The sequence below is a fragment of the Rhinatrema bivittatum genome, chromosome 1, assembly GCF_901001135.1.
Source record: "Rhinatrema bivittatum chromosome 1, aRhiBiv1.1, whole genome shotgun sequence".
Taxonomy (NCBI): Eukaryota; Metazoa; Chordata; class Amphibia; order Gymnophiona; family Rhinatrematidae; genus Rhinatrema; species Rhinatrema bivittatum.
The window spans coordinates 201,135,367-201,160,516 of NC_042615.1; the positions used below are offsets into that span (position 1 = coordinate 201,135,367).

Consider the following 25,150-nt stretch of genomic DNA (forward strand, 5'->3'; position numbering starts at 1 on the left):
AGAGGTGGGTGGTGCTACGTGGCGATAGTAATCATAATATGATCAAATTTGAATTAATGACTGGAAGGGGGGACAGTAAGCAAATCCATGGCTCTAGTGCTAAACTTTCAAAAGGGAAACTTTGACAAAATGAGAAAAATAGTTAGAAGTGGTTGGCAAAATAGCAAATGCCTCAAGCACTGTGACCTAATCAATTAACTGTCTATTTAAACAATGCCCTCGAGATAGCTGGCACTCTTCAAATGGAAGAAAGCATGGTAACAGATGATGTTGAAAACAACGGGTCAAATAAAGCAGTAAAATGGGGATCCATTTTAGATGGTACTTTGGATATGTGAAATAAATGAAAAAGATAGTATTCCCTTTTGAATCATTTGAGGGGCTTTTCAGATGGATTCTCCTATAGTCTCACTTGATAAATCTGTAGAAGTCTACCTGTGAACAAATGAAAGAGAAGATGCAGATTTTTTTATTCAGAATTTGTCACAGGCGCTATAATTAGGGACCTTCGTTTTCAGTTTTTATTTTATTTTGCTTGGGAATTTCAATGCTATAAGAAAAAAAGTCAGTGGGAAAATTACTTTTATATAACATACAGGATAAAAATCAGTGGAAAAGTTATTTTCCACTGATTTCTTTTTTGTTCTAATATTGAAATTCCCAGGCAAAATAAAAGAAACTGAAAATGAAGGTCCCCAGCTATAATCTAAAATAGCGATTCTCAACCGGTGTGTCGCGACACACTAATGTGTCGCCAAGCACCAGCTGGTGTGTCGTGGCTCCCGATGTCCCACAGCCCGTTATACTTCCCTTTACCTTTTTCCTGCCCCCGCGGGCCAATGGGAAACATCCTCTCTTCTTCCTGCCCCCGCTGGCCAATCGGAAGCCTCCTCCCTTCTTCCTGCCAGTGGGAGTAGGAAGAAGGGAGGAAGCCTCTGATTGGCCAGTGGGGCAGGAAGAAGGGCATCTCGTAGCCTGGGGGTGGGGTGGTTTGAGGAGGGATGGGAGGAGTGGCAGTGTCTAGGTCTGTGACTGGAGGTGCTGAAATTAAACTCAGCGTGAGCCACAAAGAGAAGAGGCCAGCTGTGCCAGGATTTTCTGCTTCCAAAGCGGCAGGGAACTGTGATAGAGTAGGGATTCCCCAAAGTGGCAGTGAGTCGCAAGCACAAAGCGGCCGGTTGCTCCGGGGATTCCCCCCTCCCCATGATGAAATAGTGAGCTTGGCAGAGCCGCGATTAAAGTAAAAGTGGCACTCAGCCATGCTGATTACAGATGGGACAATTGAAGCTCCCAGCGGCCATAAAAGCAGGCAGATGGGTGGCCACGGGAGCCTAGGGATATCCTGACAGCCAGAAGAAAGGCCTGAGTGCCATGGCATATTTTTCTAAAATAAATGTTTGCTGCTTTAGTGCATCTGAGAAGGCAGCGGCAGCACTGGGAAATCTGCCACTGTGAAATTAAAGGGGAACACAGCATTGGGGCTCTAAGCAAAGTGTGTGTGTGTGTGTGTGTGTGAGAGAGACAGAAACTGGGCAGGGAGGTGACTGGGTGGTGTGTGTGAGAGACAGAGACAGGGCAGGGAGGTGACTGGGGTGGTGTGTGAGAGAGAGACTGGGCAGGGAGGTGATTGGGTCGTGTGAGAGAGAGAGAGAGGGACTGGGCAGGGAGGTGACTGGGTGGTGTGTGTGTGAGAGAGACTGGGCAGGGAGGTTACTGGGTGCTGTGTGTGTGAGAGAGAGACTGGGCAGGGAGGTTACTTGGTGGTGTGTGTGTGAGAGAGAGACTGGGCAGGGAGGTGACTGGGTGGTGTGTGTGTGAGAGAGAGACTGGGCAGGGAGGTGACTGGGGTGTGTGTGAGAGACAGAGGCTGGGCAGGGAGATGACTGGGGTGTGTGTGAGAGACAGAGACTGGGCAGGGAGGTGACTGGGGTGTGTGTGAGAGACAGACTGGTCTTAGGGTTTAATTGGGGTGTGTGTGAGTGACTTGTAGGCCCTAAAGAAGAGGACCATGAGGACAGAACTTCAGCAGCTGCTCCTGGTATGTGCTTTCAAGGGAAAGGAGTAGGAGAGTTGCCGGAGAGGCATTTTAAGTTTATTTTTCTTGATTGACTGCCATTTTAATTATTGGGTATTATGTGATGTGTCTGCTGTTTTGAAATATTTTATTGATATTTGGACAATGTTTAATAATTTTTATGAGTTTTAATTGTTGGATGTTATTCTGTTCATCAGCTGTTTTGAAACATTTATTAATATAGTTTTACAATTTATTTCTTTGTGGGGATCTATAGCAGCTTGGCTTGTTCTGTTTTCCTAATAGGAGGTGTATTAGTGTTTAGGACCTGATTTAATATTTGGAGTGTTGCCTTTTCATAGATAGGGTTGTTAGTGTTCCATAATGCAGGTGTAACTTTCTGCAAATTAGTTTCTGTGCATTATTGTAGATCCTGGGACCGTGTTAGGTGCTATATTTTTCTTTCCATTTCTCCAGGTTTGCATGTAATGCGGAGTGGCTTTTTTTTTGTTTTCCATTCCAGTTTGTGTCTCCATATTTATAGTGTGTGGTCTTTCTGTACTTGGTGAAGGTCGGTTCTGTGTGTGTGACCGAGGTGAGGTATTTTACTAGCATGTAGGCAATAGTATCAATCTTATTTGTTGTGTTTTCTCAATAGGATATGCATTAGTGGTAAATTATTGCCTTTTCATAAGGAGGGCTATTGTGCCTAGTAGTAAAGGGAGTTTGTTTTGCTTTTACTGAGATGTCATCAGAACCAGAATATCTTTTTTTGTATGGTGAGTTGTACGGGTAATGCCCTAGTTCTGCTCTGCATCCATTGTTGGGGATCAAGGGGGTTCCTGTGGATGCAGAATGTATATTTACATTTTGCCACCTTGACGGTCACATGTTCAGTGTGTCACGCATGTGAGAACCATCTGTCAGGTGTGTCCCGGCCGAAAAAAGGTTGAGAACCACTGCTGTTGGACTAATTCTAGGACCTAACCATTGACTTCAAAACACTTTTTCCCTGTAGTGAATAATTTCTGTACACTTGTAAGCCTCACTAGATCCCACTCTGTTGCTTTAAGGCCCTTTTTGCAAGCACATCAATATATTTTCCCACCTCGTACCTCCTTTGATGTACTCCACAATAAAATCAGGGAATATGTGACAGAGTTTTCATCTGACGTTTTTCCGTGGGAGTTTGCAACAAGAAATTGGATCTATTCTTTGAGATCTGTCAGGTAATTCCTAATGGCCTGGATTGGCCACTGTCTGAGAATAGATGCTAGGCTTGATGGACCTTTAGGTCTGATCCAACATGGTATATCTTATGTACTTGCAAAGATCATTCATAATGGCTTCCAGATGGGGTGGGATGTGGGAGCAAAAGCAGTTTCAGAATTCAGCAAGACAGGGGAAGGGTACAAAATTCGCAATGATCGCAAATCAGAAATCAAGATGGAACTCAAATAGGGTCTATGCTAATGCAGCAGGGGACAGAAATGGGCAGACTGGGTGAGCCTGGTGGTTATCTGCCATCAATTTCTATGTTTCTGTGTTAAAAGTAGCACTTTCTGAAGTATAGTCATAAAATGTTATTTTTGTTCATAAGATAGTGCTGGTAGTAATATTAAATGTGCTAATGGAAGGAAGGTTCTCTTTTAGAGTGAGCATAAAAAAATAAAACTGTCTAGGAAAATGCAGTTCATTTTTGCTAATTAAGCACAAAATAGAGCAATATTCATGATTTAGATCACTGTTTTTCATCCTGTGGTCGGGACTCATAGGTATCTCTTTTAGGTGTGCAAGTGGGTATGAAAATTAAACCACATTTTGTAAACTTGTAGTATAATATGGGGCAGCCAGGCTTGCTGCTTTTTTTCTAAACTTAAATAGTCAGCGCTAATGATGGTATTTGAAAGTGCGAAGACTTGAGAGAACCAGAAAGGATTGTGATTTGGAAGGAGCTGAGTGATACGTTCCCTCATTTTATAATGGTTCTTGAATAGGTTCCATTTTGAGGGCAATTTCAAAGCTATTTACATGGGTATTAAGCATTTTACCTGTGTTAATTGGCGGTCTAAAGATTGCTCGTCATCCATTTGGTAAAACTCTAGATTTTTCACCACATTGACAGAATGCATTCTCAGGAGGCAAATTTAGGGAAATCATGCATAGATAAAGCAGGTTGGACTCTGCACTCTATATCCATTACAATTTTCAACTGAAGTCTAGGGGCGCTATCACTTTAAAAATTGGTGCAAATCCTGTAGGTAAGGAGTATACACGGATAGATTTTAAGACATGCGCGCACGCTACCCAGCGCGCGCGCGCGCACATGGACACACAATTTTATAACTTGCGTGTGCAGGCACGCGCAAGTTATAAAATCAGGGATCGGCGCACGCAAGGGGGTGCCAATTGTGCACCTTGCGCGCACCAAGCCACACTGCCTTCCCCCGTTCCCATTCCCTTCTCCTACCTCCCCTGTCCTTTCCTTGGTTTTTCTTTTATTACAAAGCTTACTTCAATCCTCGGGCTGAAGTAAGTTGCACGCGCCGGCACAGCGGCAAATGGCCGCTGTGCCTGGAGCCTCTGATCCCGCCCCTGGACCGCCCCTTTAGTAAAGCACCGGGACTTAGATGCGTCCCGGGGCTTTACACGCGTTGCCGGGCCTTTAAAATCAGCCCCACAGTATTTATTCCAATGTGAACAGTTTGAAAATTGCCCCTTTATTCATTTGTTTTAGCATTTGTGGCACACTAAACCTGGGCTGCATTCAACAAAGTACACATAGGTACAGTGTATCTCTACTGTGAAGAGCTTTCAAGCTAAGATGGTATCCGAAGGAACAGGGAGAGAATGATTGCCCAAGGTCACAGCGAGTGTTGGTTTCAGCAGCAGGATCCATTGCTTCGAATCTTTAGTCTACCCTCTTTCTCTCAGGCTTTTGTGTTTCTTGTATGATTTCTTTCCTCCACCCCCACAAAAAAAGATAGCTATTGATTTAAAATAAATATAAATTGAATCAAACACAAATGCGTGTTAGATTTCTCATAAAACTGATTTTGGAATATTTTGATGATAGCAATTATGTTCTGAATGTCTGTTTTGAAAGAAAACAAGACTGTATTGCAAATGAATGTTTTCCAATATCTGTCTGTCTGGCATGTATGAACTGAGATTCTGCCAGTGGAATACACATAGCTAAATACGATGTAGATGGTTAGCAATGTTGGTTATCTAGTGGGCTTGGGGTTTGTTTAGGTTGGTAACCCAATGCAGGAACATACTTGCCGCACAGAGCTGATTCATCACTTTATTAATACTGGATACATACAAGAAATTTTCAGTTCTGCGTGGCGTCGCTGAATATTTAACTGCTCTGGGCATCAAAGAAATTCTTTTAAAAGTTGGTTCAGAAAATAGAGGCTTGTATAGAGTTCACCATATTGATTCTGAAAAGTTCTGATTTCAGAGTATTAAACATAATTATGCTTCAGTTTCATAATAGTCTCTGGCAGGGCTTTGCTGGATTTAATATTTTCCCATTAAAACAATATGGAAGGAAAACATGATGATGATTTGGGTCCCTAAGAGTCAGTTCAGATTAAAAGGCCTCTTCCATCCATTAATAGACACTTCTGAGGAAATATTCACTAGGTTAAGCTTATAGGTTACTGCAGTTTCATGCTAAATACAGTATATAATTTCAACTTTTACTTCTGAATAAAATTAAACGTAAATGCCATATAGAAACATAGGGATGGCAGATAAAGATCATAAAGCCCATCTAGTCTGCCATATAGTCCAGATCTTTAAAAATAGGTGTGTAGGAGTGTATTCAGTGGCATGTCTTCATTGTTAACATGCCAAAACGTTTACCTGTCCTGTGGCTGCTTTTCCTCTGAGGAAAGCAGACATTGGCAGATTTATTTCAAAGGATAGGAACATCACCAGGCTGTTGAGCAGTTAAGAAAATGTCTTAGGTTTCCTATTTAGTTTGTTCTTTTATAAGGCATGATGATGTGGTGATCTGCCATTTCCTTGCTATAGCCAGGCCAGAAATGTGAGAGGTAATCTGAAATTTAGGATTTCTGTGGGCTTGTTGGTATCATAAAACGTGTTTTCTAAAGAAGGGGGAAAAAAGGTTAGTGTTCATAAATTACAAGAAACCACGGACAGAGGAAGACAGGCAGCAATATCTGGAGAAGCTGGGAAAGTAGTCAGGAAAGCAAAGGTGCAAATGGAAGAAAAAATAGCAAATATGGTAAAAGAGGGCAACAAGACTTAAAATACATTTGAGTAATCAGAGGAAGTGCAAAAATGGGATTGCAAGACTCAAAAGTGAAGGGGGGAGGCTGAGCAGGAGAAATAGAAATTGCTTAAAAAAATACGTTTCTGCATAGTGTTCAGGGAGAAGGGTTTGGAATAAGACCAGTGAACACGGCCATAAACAGAAATAGGAAAAAAAGGCAGCCTTCAATCAGTTTTAAGAAGGCAGTGTCCGCAAGGAACAGAGAAAGCAATAGCACTGAATGGGATGTGTCCTAGAGTATTAAGGGAACCTAGGGAAGTTCTGACAGCTCTACTGTTTTACCTTTTCAGTGCTTCTTTAGAGTCAGAATTGGTTCCGAAGGACTGGAGACAGGAACATATGGATTCTCTTCACAGAATTGGAAATAAGGAGGAGTCTGATAACTACAGAGCAGTTAGTCTGACCTTGGTGATGAGTAAGTTAATGGAGTCACTGCTAAATCAGAGGATGGTGCAGTTTCTGGAATGAATTACAGGATCCGAGGCAGCATGGTTTCACCAGAGGCAGGGCTTGTCAAGTGAATCTACTTAATTTCTTTGGCTGAGTGAACAGGTAGTAGATCAGGGAAGAGTGCTAGATGTAATGCACTTGAATTTCGGCAAGGCCTTCTGCATAGGTGACTTTTATAAACAAACTGAGTGTCCTATGTATGGCCCTATAGTGACTGACTAGGTTAGAAATTGGTTGAGTGGAAGGTACACTCTGAGGAAAGGGTGGTTAATGGTGGTTTGCCACATGAATTAGTCCTCAGTCTGGTTCTCTTCAACATTTTTTGAGCAATATTGCAGAAGGGCCATTGGAAAAGGTTTCCCTTTTTTTTTTATGGATGTTACCAAAATATACAACAGGGTAGACACCCAGGAAGGTGAGTAAACTTGAGGTGGGATCTAGTTGAGTTTAAGGAATAGTTTTTGAGTTGGCGGTTAAAATTTAATACTAAAAATTGCAGGGATATGCATTTGGGTTTGCAAAAGCCCAAGGGAGCACTACAGTATAGGGGGTGAAGATCTGTGCACAAAACAAAAGCAGGATCTGGAGGCAATTGTATCTGATGATAAGGTGACAGTAAAAGCCAGAAAGATGCTTGGTGGATAGGGAGAAGAATAGCCAGTAGGAAAAAGGAGTAGATTTTGCCTCTGTATAAGTTTCTCGTGCAACCTGTGCACAATTCTGGGGACCATACCTTCAAAAGGATATAAACTGAATAGAGTTGGTCTAAAGGGCAGCTATTAAAATGGTCAATGGTATTCATCATAAAACGTAAGGGGACAGAGTTAAAGATACAAACATATATATCCTGGAGGAAAGGAAGGAAAGGGGAGATAAAGACATTTAAATACTTCCACGGAGTAAATACACAGGAGGCAGGCCTCTTAATGGAAGGGAGGCTCTGGAAGAAGGGGTCATGGGATAATGGTGAAAGGAATAGACTCAGAAGTAGTGTAAGTAAATATTTCTTTATTTAAAAGATGTTGGATGCATGGAACAGCCACCCTATGTAGGTGGTGGAAATGAAAACTGTATTATAATTGAAACAAACAAACAAACAAAAGACCATGGGACAGGCACAGAAGATCTTTGAAGGGTAAGAAGAGACTATAAAGCTGAGCAGGAGATGTGGATGGGAAGACTTGATGGGCTGTATGTTTATGTGTAGTCTTGTTCTATATTTCTGTGTAAATTATAGATAAATAATGCAGTCTTGAGCTGAGTCTTGGGATGGATTTATTTGTATTACTCTTGAATTCCAAACATTATATATTATGGGCCGGATTTTTAAAAGGTTACGCGTGCCGGGCTTAAAGCCCCGGGGCTTTATAAAAGGGGCGGTCCGGGGGTGGGGGCGGGGTCAGAGGCCTCCGACACAGCAGCCATTGCTGCTGTGTCGGAGGATCGCGTGCCGGCAGCCTACCGGCGCGAGCAACTTGCGCCTGCCTGGAGGCAGCTGCAAAAGGTAAGACAAAGGACGGGTGGGGGTTAGCGTAGGGCTAGGGGGGGAAGGTTAGGGGAAGGGCTGGGAAGGTCAGGTTAGGGGGGAAAGAACGGGAGAAGGCAGCGCGGCTCGGTGCGTGCAAGGTGCACAATTGTGCACCCCCTTGCGCGCGCCGAAACTGGATTTTATAACATGTGCGTACATGTTATAAAATTGGGTGTACATGTGCGCGCACTTCTTTTAAAATCTACCCTTATATGTTACTTTCAAATTTGATGCCCTTTTCAGAGTTGGACATGGGACCTGCAAAGACAAGGAAACTACAAAGTTATACGCAGCCACATTTGTGTGCAGAAAGCAAGATGTTAATGAGTGCCACTCTAGGTTTTGCTATTTCTGTCTTTACTATTAATTTCCCTTTTTTGGGTGGGTTTAATGATTTTAGTGTAATTTTTATTTTTTTTAAATGTGCCTTTAAGTGTCTTTGCAGTGGGATTAGTTCAGGTGCTATATTTTTATGGTTTGGAACGTAGGACGTTTTATTATGTGAACATGCGCTGAAAACCAGATACTTTTCATTCATCATACATTCTGGATTCTGCTTTGTACATGAAATGTATCTGTAATAATGACAGGCAGGAAAGGATATTAAATGGCTAACAATTACTTTTTCCTTATTTTCCTGAAAAAGAGGCTCCATTTTGTAAAGTGTATTAAATTTATAATGTTACCCTGACAGTGTATCACATTGGCAGTGGAACGGTAAATAGCTGTGTTGATATGCAGGGAGAATGTGTAATTTAATTCTTGCAAATGCTATACAATTAAAACATACTAATATACAATAATTAATTTATTTTTCCAGACTGAGATTCATTATGCTTTATGTTAGAGTAACTTATAGTGGTTTTCTGTTATATTAGAACTATGAACTGTTTCAGTAATTGGAAATCCTTGCTAATCTGTGACTATTCCACATAAATTTACTTATAATTTCACTATTTGTGTCTGCAGGGAACTTGAATGTTACTCTTCAAGTCTGGGATGTAGGAGGTCAGACAATAGGAGGCAAGATGCTGGATAAATATATATATGGTGCTCAGGTACAGTAAATCCATTTTAAGCAAATAATTCTACTATTATGGGCAATATTTGCTTTATTTTATGCGATCTGATAAAGTATGTAGATGTTGCACCCAAAAGTGGTCAGAACAAAGTATTTTAAATTACATAAACATAAATTACATAAATTAATAGTAACAGGAGTCAAAGTATTGTATTGTGTCTTATTATCTGATAATCTCACACTAAACACAGTGACTGTGCTATATCAAAGTATGACTTTCAGAATAAATATGATCATTATTTATTTATTTATTTTATTTATTTAAACATTTTTATATACCGGCATTAGTTGTGGACATCATGCCGGTTTACAGCAAAACTGGTTAAACTAGGAAATTACATTTTAACAGGGAAATCAAAAACTGGGAGGGGGTAACAAGAAGTAAAAGAATAGATAATAACAATAACATGGTTCCTCAATATGAGATGAGAAAAGATAACAAATTATGGTTCCTCAATATGAGGAGAAAAGAGTAGACGTGGGGTAGTCTATTTTTGGGAACTGTGGTGGCATTTTATTCTGGGCACGCATGTCTTTTATTCCGGGTAAGCTTGCTTGAACAACCATGTTTTCAATTTCTTTTTGAAGTTGTTCATACATGGTTCGAGGCATAGGTCAGGTGGCAATCTGTTCCAATGAGTTGGACCAGCTATGGAGAGTGCACGGTCACATGTAGAGGAGAGATAGGCTGTTTTCAGGGGGGGGTACAACTAGGGTGCCTCTTTTGGTCGTTCTGATGGGTCGACTGGACTGGTGAGTAGTGAAAGGGACGTCTAGCCAGTTGGAGTTGTGGGTGTGAATTGCTTTATGCATTATGGTGAGGGTTTTGTAGACAATACGAGATGCTATGGGGAGCCAGTGTAGGTCTCTAAGAATGGGGTTGATGTGGTCATATTTACGCGAGTTTGCAATGAGTCTCGCTGTTGCATGTTGTAACATTTGTAGTGGTTTAATGGAAGAGTATGGGAGTCCTAGGAAAAGAGCATTACAGTAATCTAGTTTGGACGTTATGGTGGCCTGGATAACTGTGCGGAAGTCTTGGGTGTGTAGAAGGGGTCTGAGTTTTTTAAGCACATTAAGTTTGAAAAAGCAGGTTTTGAGAATGGAATTTTCGTAGTTCTTCATGCTTAGTTGGTGGTCAAGGAGAACTCCAAGGTCCCTCACAAATGGTTGTTTTGAGAGGAGGTGGAGTTTGGTGATATCATCTGGCAGGGGGGAGGGGGATGCGTGAGGAGAGATGAGAAGAAGTTCGGTTTTGTTCGTGTTGAGGGCGAGATGGAGGTTAGTGAGCAGGGAGTTAATGGCTGTGAGGCATTTCTGCCAGTGTTCTAGGGCGTCTGAGATGGAGTTCTGGATGGGGATGATGATCTGTACATCATCAGCATAAAGGTAGAACTTGAGGTTGAGATCAGAGAGGAGATGGCAGAGGGGGGTGATGTAAATGTTGAAGAGGGTGGAGGAGAGAGATGAGCCTTGGGGAACTCCCTGCTGGAGAGGCTGTGGGGTGGACGTGGAGTTCCCGATTTTAACGGAGAACTTTGTTTGAGAGGAAGGATTTGAACCAGGTGAGGGCCAAGTCTGAGATGCCAATGTGCTCCAGGCGTGTTAGTAGATGATGGTGACTGATAGTGTCAAAGGCTGATGATATGCTTCGGAGGAGATGGTCTGAGAGAGAGAGCAGTAGGGATTCAGTGTTGAAATGTTTCCGGAAACCAAATTGTGATGGGTGAAGGATCAGATTGTCTTCCAGATAGTTCACGAGTTGGGAGTTGACAACTCTTTCCAATAGCTTGGCAATGAAGGGGAGGTTGGAGATTGGGCAGAAGTTAGCGGGGTCTTTGGGGTCGAGTGAGGGTTTCTTAAGGAGGGGTCTGACTACTGCGTGCTTGAGTGCATCTGGGACTGATCCATGTGCAATCGAGCTGTTGATGATATCTGCTATGGCTTTGACTAATGTGTTAGGTATAGCTAGTAGTGCTTTGGAGGGTATGAGATCTTCAGGATGGGAAGAGGGTTTGAGCTTTTTGAATATATTTTGGATTTCTAGGGTGGAAGTAAGGTCAAGAGCGGGCATTGAGGGTTGGGTGGGGGAGGAGGGGACAGGCAAGGTGGGTGAGGGAATGTTCGAAGAGGGGGGGAATCTTTTTAAGAGGGTTGCAATTTTGTTGAAGAAGAAGTTGGCTAGTTCCTCGCATTTAGTGGAGGCATCGTAGTCAGGTGTGGTGGGAGGGATAGGAGTGGTAAGACCTGAGACGTAGGAGAAGAGTATTTTGGGGTTGAATTTGTAGTCCTGTATCTTTTTGGCGTTAGAATCTCGTTTGTGTTTTTGGGTGGAAAGTCTGTAGTTGTGCAGAGCTGACTTGTACATGGCAGAGTTCTGAGGGGTCTGGTCTTTGCGCCATTGTCTCTCCTTCTGCCTAAGAGTTGTTTTTTGTGTTCACAGTTCTGGAGTGTACCATGGGTTGGAATGTTTTGAGGAGTTCCTTATAACTTTTTCGGAGACTGGACAAAGTTTATTGGCTATGTCTCCTGTGATGTTATTCCAGGATGCTAGAGCTGTGTCTGGGTCTGAGCAATTTAAATTGGATAGTGATGTGGCTAGAACATCCGCTAGGACGTCACTAGGGCAAGGTTTTCTGAATGTTATGGTCTTACTGTTGTTGTTGTTGCTGGGGGGAGGGGTGTTGATAGAGAAGAGGCCTTCTATCAGAAAGTGGTCGGACATGGTATAGGAGTGGAAGAGGGTTGGTTAGTGGCACGGACAGCCGAATTGACAAACATTAGATCTAAAGTGTGTCCGGCTTTGTGTGTGGGGGATGTTATGATTTGTTGGAAACCTAAAGCGTGTAGAGACTGTAATAGGGTGTGATCATATCACACCAAATTGATTTGTATGTCAGTCCAACACAAAAAAAAATCATCTGTCTGACTTAGGTTCTGGCTGGGGGGCAAGATAGCGGCATAGAGAGTTGAACGCAGGCTGCCCTAAAGCTCTCTGTTTCCTGATCTATTTTTTCTTCACAATGCTCTCTAAGAGAAAAGGGAAGGTCAGGATTTTCCCCCCAGAACCTTTACCTTCTCCCGGGCAGCTTGATATCCTGCGTTTTATGAGCCAGCCAGTGCATGAAGGAGCCGATGAATTCGGTGGGAGTCCCGACAAGGGAGAGCAGGGATCTCTGGTAGATGAGGCGTCCCTCAGCCCTGACCTCCGTCCGCCTCGGCACAATGTGATTCCGGCAAGGATGCCTCTCAGTCGCAGACTGATAACACAGTAGGAGTGACTGAGGTGCTTTCTTGTCTTGCGCTGGAAGCAGAGAGCTCTTCTTCTGCCAGAGCGGAATTGAGCTTCGGCATCGGAGGCTTGGTGGTGGTCTGACCTGGGGATTGTCCAAGGGTGGGAGTAGAGGAGGTTCCTGTGGTTGGTAGCCAAGGACAGAAATTGACCAGCGTTTTTGGTGAGTCCTTGCAAATTCCATCAAGACCGGAGGCAGTGACCCTTGAGGCGTTATGGGACTTGGTGGCAGGCTACGGGATATCTCTGAGACTTTTAGAGAATAAAATGGACTCTTACCTATAATTTTCAGCAGAAAATTCTTGAGGTTCAGGAACAGGCTAGTGTGACCTCAAATAGGATCTTGGAGGCTGAAAATAAAATTCAGTCTATCCAAGCACTTAATTTGGTGAGTATTAAAGAACAAATGGCCTGTTGTAGACGTCTGGAAATTCTAGAGAACAATGTAAGACATTTGAACTTGTGGATCCTGAACTTTCCCAAAATTGCTGGTGAAATTTCCTTTACAACGGTGCGGCGGTTCCTGATAGAAGCTCTTTGTTTTTCTGAAGAAAATATTCCATCAATTAATTTTTGTCGTTTCCTCAGTAGAAGAGTCCTCTCTTCAGGAGTAGCTGCTGGTGCTAGTATCCCTGTAAATTCAACTAGTTTCTTAGAAAAATTTAACTTGGATGAAATTGATAGAAATACTTTACTAGTGTCTTTTATTTCTGTCCAAGATTTAAATAATTTAATGCGTAGTTTCTTTAGGAAATTTCCATTTATGTATTACTTTCAAGTAGTAAGGATCTACCCAGATCTGACTCAGGTGACACAAATTAGGAGAAGGGAATTTCTCTCCCTAAGGCAAAATATTATTTCTTTAGGTTTTTCTTTCTTCTTCCGTTATCTTTGTAAATGTATCATTAAGAGGGGTGATGAGTGTTTCATATTTTTCCAACCAGATCAAATACTTCAATTTATAGATACCCGTAGGCCAACCACCTCATCTCCAGCAACTTAAGTAAAGGAGGTCAATTTTTGATTTAGCACCGGTGGAGTAATACTATGTTAATGCCTTGAATTTAAAGTTGAATTTCCTAACAACTCTCCCTTATATTTTTCCATTGCCCTCTTCTCTATTCTCTTGTCTTTTGTTTCTTTTTGATATACAGATTGGATAAATTAGGTGTAATTTCTTTTGTATATGTTAGTTGTATTGTTTGATATGTATACATTATCCAACTGTGATGTGCAAACATTTTTTGTTTGTAAACTGAAAATGATAAATAAAGAATTAAAAAAAAAATCTGTCTTCACTAAAATAATTTCAAAATTCCCTTCACTGCATAGGCATCTCTTGTGTTCATCACAATACATTAAGAACAAATAATTGCAAACCATTTTTGATAAACAATACTTCCCATGTGCCACTTGGTATATGATCATTCCTAACACAGGCCATGTTTCGCTTCAAAGAGCTAGTTCAAGGGGTAGAAACTTGAGAGCATTTAGAATTTTCAAGTCACAAAATAAGTTTTTTCTCAATTCCTGAAAGAGAAACTGGGAGCGTAACCCTTTGAAAATCTGGCCCATTCTGCATAGGTACAAAAACTGACCTATTGGTAAACTTGACTGAAGACTATTTGGGTGAAAGCTGTCAAATCTTAAAAGGAAATTATGGTTTGTAGTTTTTTTAATAAACCATTGTGGTCAATATTGTTCCTTGTTTATAAATGTAAATGTCCAAAAATGCATGAACCTCCATGGTGAATTGCAAATGTTAATCCCTTGAATTGAGTCCCTTTTTAGTTCCTCCACCATGGAGGAACAAAGGAAAAATATATCATCAATATATCTTGACCACATGTATTTTTATAAAGAAAGGTGATGGATATACAAAGCTTTCTTCAAATTCCACTACATCTAAATTGGTTACGTTGGGGGCTTTCAAGCTCCCATCGCAATTTCATGTTTTTGCAGATAGATTTTGTCTTGAAACAAAAAATAATTGTGAGTCAATGCAATACATGCCAACTGAACAATGAATTCCTTCGGCATTCTGTGAGGTCAGTCTCTTCTCTAAAACAGGCTGTATGATCTCCAATGATTCATGTTGGGGGACATTAGTGGATAAGGATTGCATATCTAAAGATACCAAATAACACATTTATGTATTCATGTCGAATGCAGCTAGTCTGTATCTCAAATATATGATCCAGATGTTTGGACCAGTTCTTGCAAAAAGGAATTGGCAAAGACTGACAACAGTTCCAGAATGGACCTCAAAGATGAAATAATAGAGCATCCCGGCGGGTAGTCTGATCTCTTATGGATCTTGGGGACCGTATAGAATACAGGGAGCCTTGGATTCTTTTGTTTCAAAAATATTAATTCTCGTTGTGTCTAGAAACTTAGTTCTTCTGCTGAAATCAGTACAGATCCTATTTGTTGTGCTATTTCTGCCGTAGGGTCTGCCGGCAATAATTAATTATAAATAGAATTCAAAAGCTGGTCCTTGATTTCCCCACTGTAATCTTCCTTATTTTTGTACCAGTATACCATCTTCCTTGTCTGCTGGCTTTATCACTAAATCATAATAATTTTTGAGTTCCTTTATAGCTTCTCTTTCAACCCCCTTGATGTTATGATAAGGACATGTCTCTTTTTGTTCTAATTTAGTTAAGTCCTTCAGTACCAGTACTATGTACATTTTTATATAAGGATCAGTAGGCCCCCCAAGGACCCATGAAGACTTAGGTAACATGACCGAGGTATCAATATTTTCAAAAGGATGTTGATCAAAGAACAATTTAATTTATAACAATCTAAATAACTTATACAAATCAATGCGGCACTGAAAAGAGTCATGGCTATAGGAAGGTACAAAAGACAATCCTTTATTCAACACGATGGTTGAGCTTGTGTAAGTGTCTTACCAGATACATTTATAACAGCTGATTTGAATTTTGATGATATTGTGATCTCATGTGAGGTCTGGGCCACGGGGGTTTATGCTGTTGTCGATTTACATATGTGTTCCAATGTCTCCGGAGATTCAAATATCCTCGACTTGGTTCTAAAAAAGGTTGAGCTGGAGCAGCATTGTTTCTGTCCTCATCTGAACCTGAAGAAGAGTCAGTAGAGTTGTCAAAATGAACTCTCTTCATTGGAAACATTTGCTTTTTATCTTTTTGTCACAGGTAAATATTGCCTGTCTTATAATCTGCTTCATCCTGTTTAAATATCTGGATTTTGTCTGAATAAAATGATTATCTGAATTGTTCTGTCATTTGCATGTCTTCTCTTAATGATTGATCGTATGTTTCAATAGATAAAGATGTTTGTAATCTCAATTTGGCCTCCTCAATTGAATCCCGGAGTTCCTCTGTCACATGTTTTTTTTTTTTTTTTCCCAACTATTAACACCATTAAGTTCAGGGAACACTTGTTCAATATGGCCAACCATTTAATATTAAACTCGCTGTCATCCATAAAAAGTTTTGGTTCTTTCTGAACTTGTAAACCTTTTGGGATCATGTGTTGCTTTGTATATTGCAGCAATGTGGCACTATGTAATTCAGATCTTACTAAGAGGTTTTGTAACTTTACAAATTCTGGTCAGGATATAGTCATTGGATCCCTGTCTGCATCCTCTAAAAGTGTTGAATCCTTCAGTGCGAGAGCTATTTGGTCATCTGTATATCTAAAAATATGAAGTCTACTATCATTCAATAGTGCTTGTGCTAGATTCTTCATGACTAGAATATCAGAAGTGTCCTATACCTGGGCCACTTTAACAGTCTCGATTGGACCATGATACTAAGCAATCCCGGTGAAACGACTTTCATTGCTTTATTTATAATCATTGATCCTGCTATTGTTGTATTTTTTCTTTTCTTTTTATCTTATTGCACATAAAATTAACAATCATCTTATCTTGTGTTGTTGCTTGAAATATAGTTCCCCCGACACGTCCTGTATTTCGAGACTTTCATCTGCATCAGAGGATATTCAGCAAATTTTTCTTATTCAGCATAAGTCTATAAAGGAACAAAGTTTTTAATATTACAACAGAATACAGCTTCTAGCACACAAGATAATGACCCACTCTCAGCATTTGTTTTTCAAAAACATCCTCCTAGGGTTCGATTCCAACCTGGAAGTGTAAAGGGTTCCTTATGACCTCAACAACTGTATTGCCATACCAGTAAAAACATAAATCTATATTGACATCATCAAGTCCCTCAAGATTTTTCCTTTTGAGTAAGCCACTAAAGGATAATCTTGAAATACCAAATGGAGTTGTAATACATACCAATGTTTCCGCAATATTGTTGCTATTGTGTGTGCTTTTTCTGAGTACAATTGTCTGCACACTAACCGATTTTCAGAAGGTTTTATATCGTCCAGAAGTAACCACTGGCATTCAGTATTTGAAGCCCTTTTATATATTGGTTTTATGATGCGCATTGGGTAACCCCTCTGTAATAATTTTCTACACAGGTCTTATGCCTGTATTTCAAAATTATGTTTGTTGAAACATATTCTGTGTAGTTGACCTATTGGTAAACTTGACTGAAGCTGTCAAATCTTAAAAGGTTATTACGGTCTGTAGATTTTTTAAATAAATCGTTGTTGTCTGTCTTGTTCCTTGTTTATAAATCCAAATGTCCAAAAATGATAAAAGTTCTGTATGAACCTCCATGGTGAATTGCACATGTTGGTCCCTCAAATTGAGCCATGTTACAAACCTTTTTAGTTCTTCTACGTGAAGTGCTGCGCTTCCCGGCCGCGTACTCTCGGTGGCCGGGTCTGCTTACCTCTCTCGTCCATCCATGAGAGCAGGCCTCTCCTCCTCTGCAGGCCCCAACTGTCTCCGTCACTCTCCTCAACCCGCTGCGGCTCCGGCAGTGTCACAGGCCTCACAGCGGAGCTCCCGCTGGAGCTCCGCGTCCAGCGTCTCCTCGGCCCCGCCCCTAGGCACGCTTGCGGCCAGCATCACTAACTTTAAAGGGCCAAGCGCGGTAAACCAGGACCGGATACCCCCCGATGACGTCTCCGATCCACAGTATATAAGGCAGGGCTGAGACCCATGATCCTTGCCTTGGCAATCGGGTCAATCACAATGTGATAGCAAGTTTGCCTTCCTGTGTTCCAGTGTCTTGTTCCAGTCTTCTGTTCCAGTGTCTTGTTCCAGCGTCCTCCTTTTCCTTCGTCTCCCCAGGTAATACCATTCGGACTGTCTTCTCGGTACTGACCTCTGCCTGTTACTTGACTACGTTTGACCGCTGCCTGGATTTGTCCTTTGCCTGTTTCTTCGACCACGTCTGTACGCTGCCTGGAACTGACCTCTGCCTGTCCACTGACCACATCTGCTCGCTGCCTGGAACTGACCTCTGCCTGTCCACTAACCACGTCTGCATGCTGCCTGGAACTGACCTCTCCCTGACTGACTATCCACAGACTGACCACTGGTATTGATTCCTGCTTTGGCTGACTACGCTATCCTTGACTCTGGCCTTGATCCTCATTCTACATTCAGAGACTCTGTTCTGGCCTTCTCAGGCTCCTAGACTTCCTAACTTGAACATCGACCACGCACCCTTGTTCATGGTGGACACACCTCTGAACTTCATCTCTTGGAGATCCTGTGAGGCCCACCTAAGACCAGGTGGTCTGGGTAACCAAGGGCTCAACCTGAGGGAACCCCGGGTTGCTATTGGTGAAACTCCAGCTAGCCTCTGTCTCCTTCTGTGCTCTGCCTCATAGTGGCAGGCACTTTCTGGGTCTGACCAGGGAGCCTAACAATCCTGCACCAGGCCAAGGGTCCACCTCCCCGCGCAACATGAAGAGCTAAAGGAAAAATATATCATGAATATATCTTGACCACGCATGTATTTTCACAAAGATATTTTCACAAAGATGGTAGATACAGATGTCAAAAATACCTCTGCTAGTCTTCCCTGATTGGCTTTTGCTATAGAAAACACTAGCCTGGATACTGATGATGTCATGTTTTTACTGGCACAGCAATAAAATTGGTGAGGCATAAAGAACCCTTTGTACTTCTGGGATTGGAATCGAACCCGAGGAGGATGTATTTGAAAAACAAGTGGTGAGAGCAGATCATTACTTTATTTGCTAGAAGTTGTCTTCTGTTGTAATACTAACAACTTTGTTCATTTAAAGAGTTTTGCTGAACAAGAAACATTTTCTTTTTTTTAAATTTTATTTTTCTGCATTTCAAAATATTGCACATATTATTACATGTAAAGGCAATAATAGGTGGTACATATACATAAAGAGAACAAGAAATCACATTTTCAGCATAATCCCTTAGGGGTTATTGCAAAAAAGCCCACATTACCAACCTAACAAAAAAGGAATGCATGGGGGGATATCAGCCATTATTACAAGGAGCGATATTAGGAAATAAAGAAAAAGGAAACACTAAGATTACTAGTCTTCAATTGCCTTATGTACTGATTCGGTCGCCTTTGGGTGAGCATCCAAAAAGACTTTTAACTGCGATGGTTCAAAGAAGATATAATCATTACCTAGGTATTTAAGATGACATTTACATGGGTATCTAACAGTAAATTTTGAACATATTGTTAATGCCTCGGCTCTCAAACTCAGAAATTTCCTTCGTCTATCCTCAGTAACCTTGGTATCTCCAATCTCCCTTTCATCTCAAAAATCATGGAGAAGGTCGTCAACTCGCAACTTACAGAATTCCTTGAAACTCACAACCTTCTCCACCCCTCTCAATTTGGCTTCCGTAAACACCTCAACACTGAGACCCTCTTACTTTCCTTGACTGATGGATCAAGGTCACAGCTACCTTCTTGCTCTACTGGACATTTCAGCAGCTTTTGACACCATAAATCACACCCACCTCCTTGCCCGCCTAACCGACATTGGCCTTTCCGGCACAGCCCTTAAGTGGTTCTCATCCTACCTCGACAATAGGAAATTCACTGTGAAAATAGGCAATGCTGAGTCCTCTCACTACACCCTCGCCCAAGGAGTCCCCCAAGGCTCCTCCCTCTCTTCTACCCTCTTTAACATTTACCTCACCCCCTTGTGCAAACTCTTATCAGAACTTGGCCTCAAATTCTTTCTCTACGCTGATGATGTGCAAATCATCATACCCATTCAAGGCTCCCTATCTGACACCCTTGAATCCTGAGGAAACCATCTCGCTGCCATCAACTCCTTACTTACCAACCTCCACCTCGCTCTAAACACTGCCAAAACTGAACTCCTCCTCATATCCCATCACCCCCCTACTAATCCCGCACTCTCAATTGATTCTGCTATCAAGATTCCTCATGCACAGCCCTGCGCAAGGAACCTGGGGGTCCTAATCGACCAACAACTGAACTTCAAAAAACATATCAGTGCCATACTCAAAGAGGGTTTCTTCAAGCTTAAAGTCTTAAAAAACCTGAAACCTCTCCTTCACGCTAGTGACTTCCGCACTGTCGTCCAGGCTACACTGGCATCCAAGATGGATTACTGTAACTCCCTCTTTCTTGGCCTACCCTACTCTTCCTTAAAGCCCCTCCAAATGCTACAGAACACTGTAGCCAGAACCCTCTCCAACGCTCACAAATACGACCACATTTCCCCCATACTGAAGGACCTACACTGGCTCCCTATTCCCTCCCGCATCCTCTTTAAATCCCTGACCATTATACATAAAGCCTTATATTCCCATCACTCCAACTGGCTGGCAGATCCCCTCCATTTTGCCTGCTCGAATCGGCCGACAAGGACCACTAACAAAGGGTCCCTCCATGTGCCATCCCTAAAGAAAGCGCACCTCACAGCTACAAGGGATCGGGCGCTCTCCATTGCTGGACCTCACTCCCAACCCACCTCAGACTTGAACCTTGCATCACCAAATTCAGAGCCCAGCTCAAAACCTGGCTATTCAAACAAGCCTTTCCCCAACACCCTTGATGAATATTGAATTGTGATGGATCATGACCTGAATTTGACTATGACCTTGTTCTTATGACATTATAGTTCACTTGTTGTTTGTTCCTATGCTTCTCTGCTCTCCTTATGGTTTTTTGTACCCCTTACTTGTAATTTCCGTTGCTTTTGTTCCATGTAAACCGAGGTGATGTTTCAACTAACATCAGTATAAAAGACTTTTAAATAAATAAATAAATAAATAAATAAATAAAATCGGGATAGACCCACACTTTTTGTCCATGAAAAGTTCTGCACTGTTCCTAAAATACATACGAAATATATTATTCTTTTCGGTTATGAAAGCAAAAGTCACTAATAACACTCCTCTTTTAGTAATTATATCTTCCTGCGATAACTCCAATATATCTGTCAGATTCATCGCAGTTGTCTGATCTCCCATACTTCCTTGGTCTTTTACAGCCTTCCTCTGGGGTAAAAAGTAAGCTTTAGTAATAAGTGGGAGTGCTTCCTTTGGAATTTTCAACTTCTCCATTAAATAGTTTTAAAATAATTCCACTGGTGATATCTGTGGTATGATGGGGAAATTCAAAACTCTTATATTTGTACTCCGCAGGGAGTTTTCTAAATTTTCCAATTTTTTATTTTGGACATTTTCAGATTGCATTAAATTCAGTTGTTTCTTCTCAGTTTCACTTTCTCTTCCACTTCCAAAACAGTTTTTTCTTGTTTAATTATTCTTTCTTCATTATAACGAGTGTTTTTATTTATTTCAAAGGCAGATCTTGAAAGCCCTATAATAGCACTTTCTATCGAGGCTAACGCCTCCCACAAAGTTTCCATCGAAATTTTAGCTGGTTTAACCAAGAAAGGTCTTACTTGAATCTGTTCACCTCTTTGTGTGGCCTCAGTAACATTGTCCCGAATATCTCCCTCCGGCGATTCAGCGTGGCTGGTTGATTCTCGAAGCGGGGGAAGGTAAGCTCCTTGTGAGAAAGCCCTCAGGCTCTCCCTTCTGTCGCCTTTCTCCTCCCCTCCTCTGTTTCCTCCTTGGTTATCCTCCCTCTGTAAAGAAATATCAGAGGGGCTTTCCAAGGATCCCAGCAGCAATTCTTCTCCTTCGCTTCTCAGCCGCTGGGGTGGGGACGGCGTCTCAGGCGCGCCGGGGTTCAGCGAGATCTCCTCGGCCATTATCGATACAGCTCGCTCAGCTTCCACGATTACTGCGGCCCTCGCTCCCGGCTCCGTCGGCGTTGATGTGAAAAACCTCTCAATTGTAGGCTGTAAAGTAATTGAACTCTCAGCAGTAGCTAGGCTTTCACGAAGCCTAGCTTTTCTTTTAGTATGAGGCATTTAATCAGAGAATAGAGATCCAGAAACCAGGAAACAAACTTTCACGTAACAGAGAGAGCTTTCCACACGTCTTAGTCAATCGCCATCTTGGCCACTCCCCCGGCAAGAAACATTTTCTGAATATTCTCTGATGCAGACAAATGTCTCGAAACATGGTATGTGTCAAGAGAAGTATATTTCAAGCAACAGCATGATAAGTTGATTGTTAATTTTATATGCAATAGGATAAAAGGAAAATAAAAAATGCTGCAAAAACAGGATTGATGATTATAAGTAAAGCAATGAAGGTCGTTTGACCAGGAATGCTCCGTATGATGGTCCAATAAAGAGTTTAGTATTATTCAAAAAGGAACATTTTCTATATCGTTTTGTGTATACATGGGTAAAGAAGTGACCTAGGTATAGGACACTTGTAATATAAATGTGCCTTACTAGCAGGCCGATACAGTAAGGTGCATAAGAAAAAGTGCGGCAGTGCCGGGCGCCTGCTCGTTTGCCACGCGCACAGTTCGGATCACATACCGCTCGATACAGTATTTAAATGGCATGCAAATGCAAGCCGCGTCCAAAGCGCGTCCATGAAGTGTAATCCATTTTACTGTATAGAGCGCTATACAGCGCCTATACAGTATCCTGGGTGCGCTGGTACCTGCCATTTCAAATGTCATTTCAAATGACATTTGAAATGACAGGTACCAGGTAGTGGATGGTTTTCCTACGCTCGGGCATCGGGGATTGCCAGTCCTCTCTCCCCTCCTCCCGAAGCAAGGCATAGGGTGAAAGTCGACTCGACATGTTATTAAAGCAAATAGAAATTGTAACAAAAGTAAACTTACTGCATGCTTTCAGCAGCCCCAGTCCTCTCTCCCCTCCTCCCGAGGCGCCCACCACAGCTCCCCTGCCTCCTGGGGGCAGCCGGCGGCGAAAGCGGCTTCCAGTAGCCCCGCCGGCGAAGGTGCACGTCCAATTTGGGCGCTCAAGCAGCGAAGGCGCCTTCGCCGCCGGCTGCCCCCGGGAGGCAGTGGAGTCATCGCCACTTCGACCAAGAGTCCACAATATGCCACAAACACAACAGATTGCTAACTTCATGGACTTGGCTCAGCTCGCAGCCTTGCAGGCCATTTCTGGCCTAGCCCAGCAGATCACTGAGCAAAAAATATATCTGGAAAGCCTGTCTACTGCCTTTAATCATTTACATGCACAACTGAATACTTCAGCAACTCCAGTAAAAGAATTGCTGTCTCCGGTGGTGACTGTTAAGACCACCGTACCATTATCCACGCCTACCTGCTTCACGGGTGAAGCACGGATGTGTTGAGGGTTTGTTAACCAATACAGTATGCATTTTTCTCTACAACCTACCCTCTTTCCCACAGAAGCTTCCAAGACTACCTATATCCTATCTCTATTTGAAGGAAGATCCTTGGTTTGGGCTTCACCTTTATGGGAACGTGAAGATCTTATCCTGAATGACCTATCAGGATTTCTAATACATTTCAAGTCTGTCTTCAATGACCCGGCTCACTAGACCGTCCCTGAATCTGCTTTGCTTAATCTCCAGCAAGGTAATAAGCCGCTTACAGACTATGTAATCAAATTTAAGACTTTAGCATCCAAACTACACTGGGACACTGGATGTTTACGTGCTATCTTCATGGAGGGCCTCAACTCTCACTTAAAGGACAAACTGGTGGCTCGTGATCTGCCTGATCACGAGCCACCAGTTCTTATGGATCAGTTCTTATGGATCACGCTCGTGATCTGCCAGATCACGAGCCCCGTCAGTTCTTATGGAACTGACGGGGAGAATTAACCGTCGTATTCGAGACCAAACTCAAGAAGTTAAGAGCCTCAGAAGCCCATCCCGGGAGCTAACGTCCAAAACCTGTGCCAATTGCCCAAGCCTACCATCTGCTCCTTTAGAAGAGGATGAGCCTATGCAACTAGGATGAAGTCATTTAGCTTCTAAAGAAAGAAGTGTTTGCAAACGCAAGGGGTTATGCATGTACTGTGGCCAATCAGGTCACGCCGTCCAAACCTGTCCCATCTGTCCGGGAAACTGACAGGCCTAGAATCCACCGGAGGACTCCTCCTGGGCCTCACCGCTCCTACTCCTCAATTATCTCTACCAGTCTCACTTCTCTGAGGAAGCCTTGAATTTCAGACCCTTGCCCTCATAGACTCCGGAGCTGGAGGAAATTTCATCTTAAAACGTTTAGTAGAACATCTACGGATTCCTACTACACCAATAGCTAAGCCATTGCTATTATCTTCAATCCATGGAGATGCATTTCCTGGTGAAGTTTCATTGATTACTCAGGCCATTGGCCTGCACACCGGAGCTTTACACTCTGAATCCATCTCCTTCCTCATAATGGAAAAAGCCATGCACCCGGTGGTACTCAGAGTTCTCTAAGAAGACCCCAGAACCCACTAATCTGGACACAGAGGACGACAAAGAGTATGCTGTGGATGACATCTTGGATGTCCGTAAGAGAGGAAAGACGTGGGAATTACGTCATCTTTGGGGAGGGTTATGGACCAGAAGAAAATTCATGGGAGCCTCTGGTCAACATTATGGCAAAGACATGGCACGTCAATTTCATCTCACACTCCCTTGGAAACCCAGACCACCAGGAAGAGGTCCTGGAGGGGGCCCTTTGAAGGGGGGTACTGTTGCGTTCATCGGTCGCAGATGGCTGCGACAGCTCTGCCTCACCTCTCTTCTACCCTTTTCCTCCTCCCTTGGAAGGATGGATATCTCCGGTGCTGATTGCCGAATCACTTGGTGTCTCCGATACAGCATCGGCGTCCCCGTCCGCCATGCTTCTTCCTGAGGCCTCCTAGGACGTGCACGTGCACATGCACGCTGCCTATGCTTTTGAATACGTCATGGCGGGAACCTCGGGGGTGTCCCCACCTCATGAAGTCAGTACCTCGGGGTATTTAAACCTCCGCTCCGCTCCACTACAAGGAGATAGCAAGAACTTCGGTTTTGCTACTCTGACTGCTTCTAAGCTGCTCGCTTGGATTCCTCTTACCTTCCAGGGTATATCGCTCCTACAGAAGCTCTGGCTACCCGCTCCTCGGAGGGTCTCTCGCTTCTACCTGCCTTTCGGTGTTCTACTGACTAACCTAAGGACACCTGCTCCTCGGGGGTCCTGTCTACCTTTCTTTCAGGATCCCTCGGCGCTCCTAGG

At 42.6% G+C, this 25,150-nt stretch overlaps 1 protein-coding gene across 4 annotated transcripts in view; it reads left to right on the top strand.

The window, feature by feature from the left end:
* Positions 1-25,150, top strand: part of RAB28 (RAB28, member RAS oncogene family) — a 336,848-nt gene that overhangs the window by 61,395 nt on the left and 250,303 nt on the right. For all 4 annotated transcript variants that reach the window (XM_029590878.1, XM_029590851.1, XM_029590870.1 and 1 more), the window contains one exon: positions 9,268-9,356. In XM_029590878.1, the coding sequence (XP_029446738.1) occupies positions 9,268-9,356 (89 nt within the window). The remainder of the gene's footprint in view (positions 1-9,267; positions 9,357-25,150) is intronic.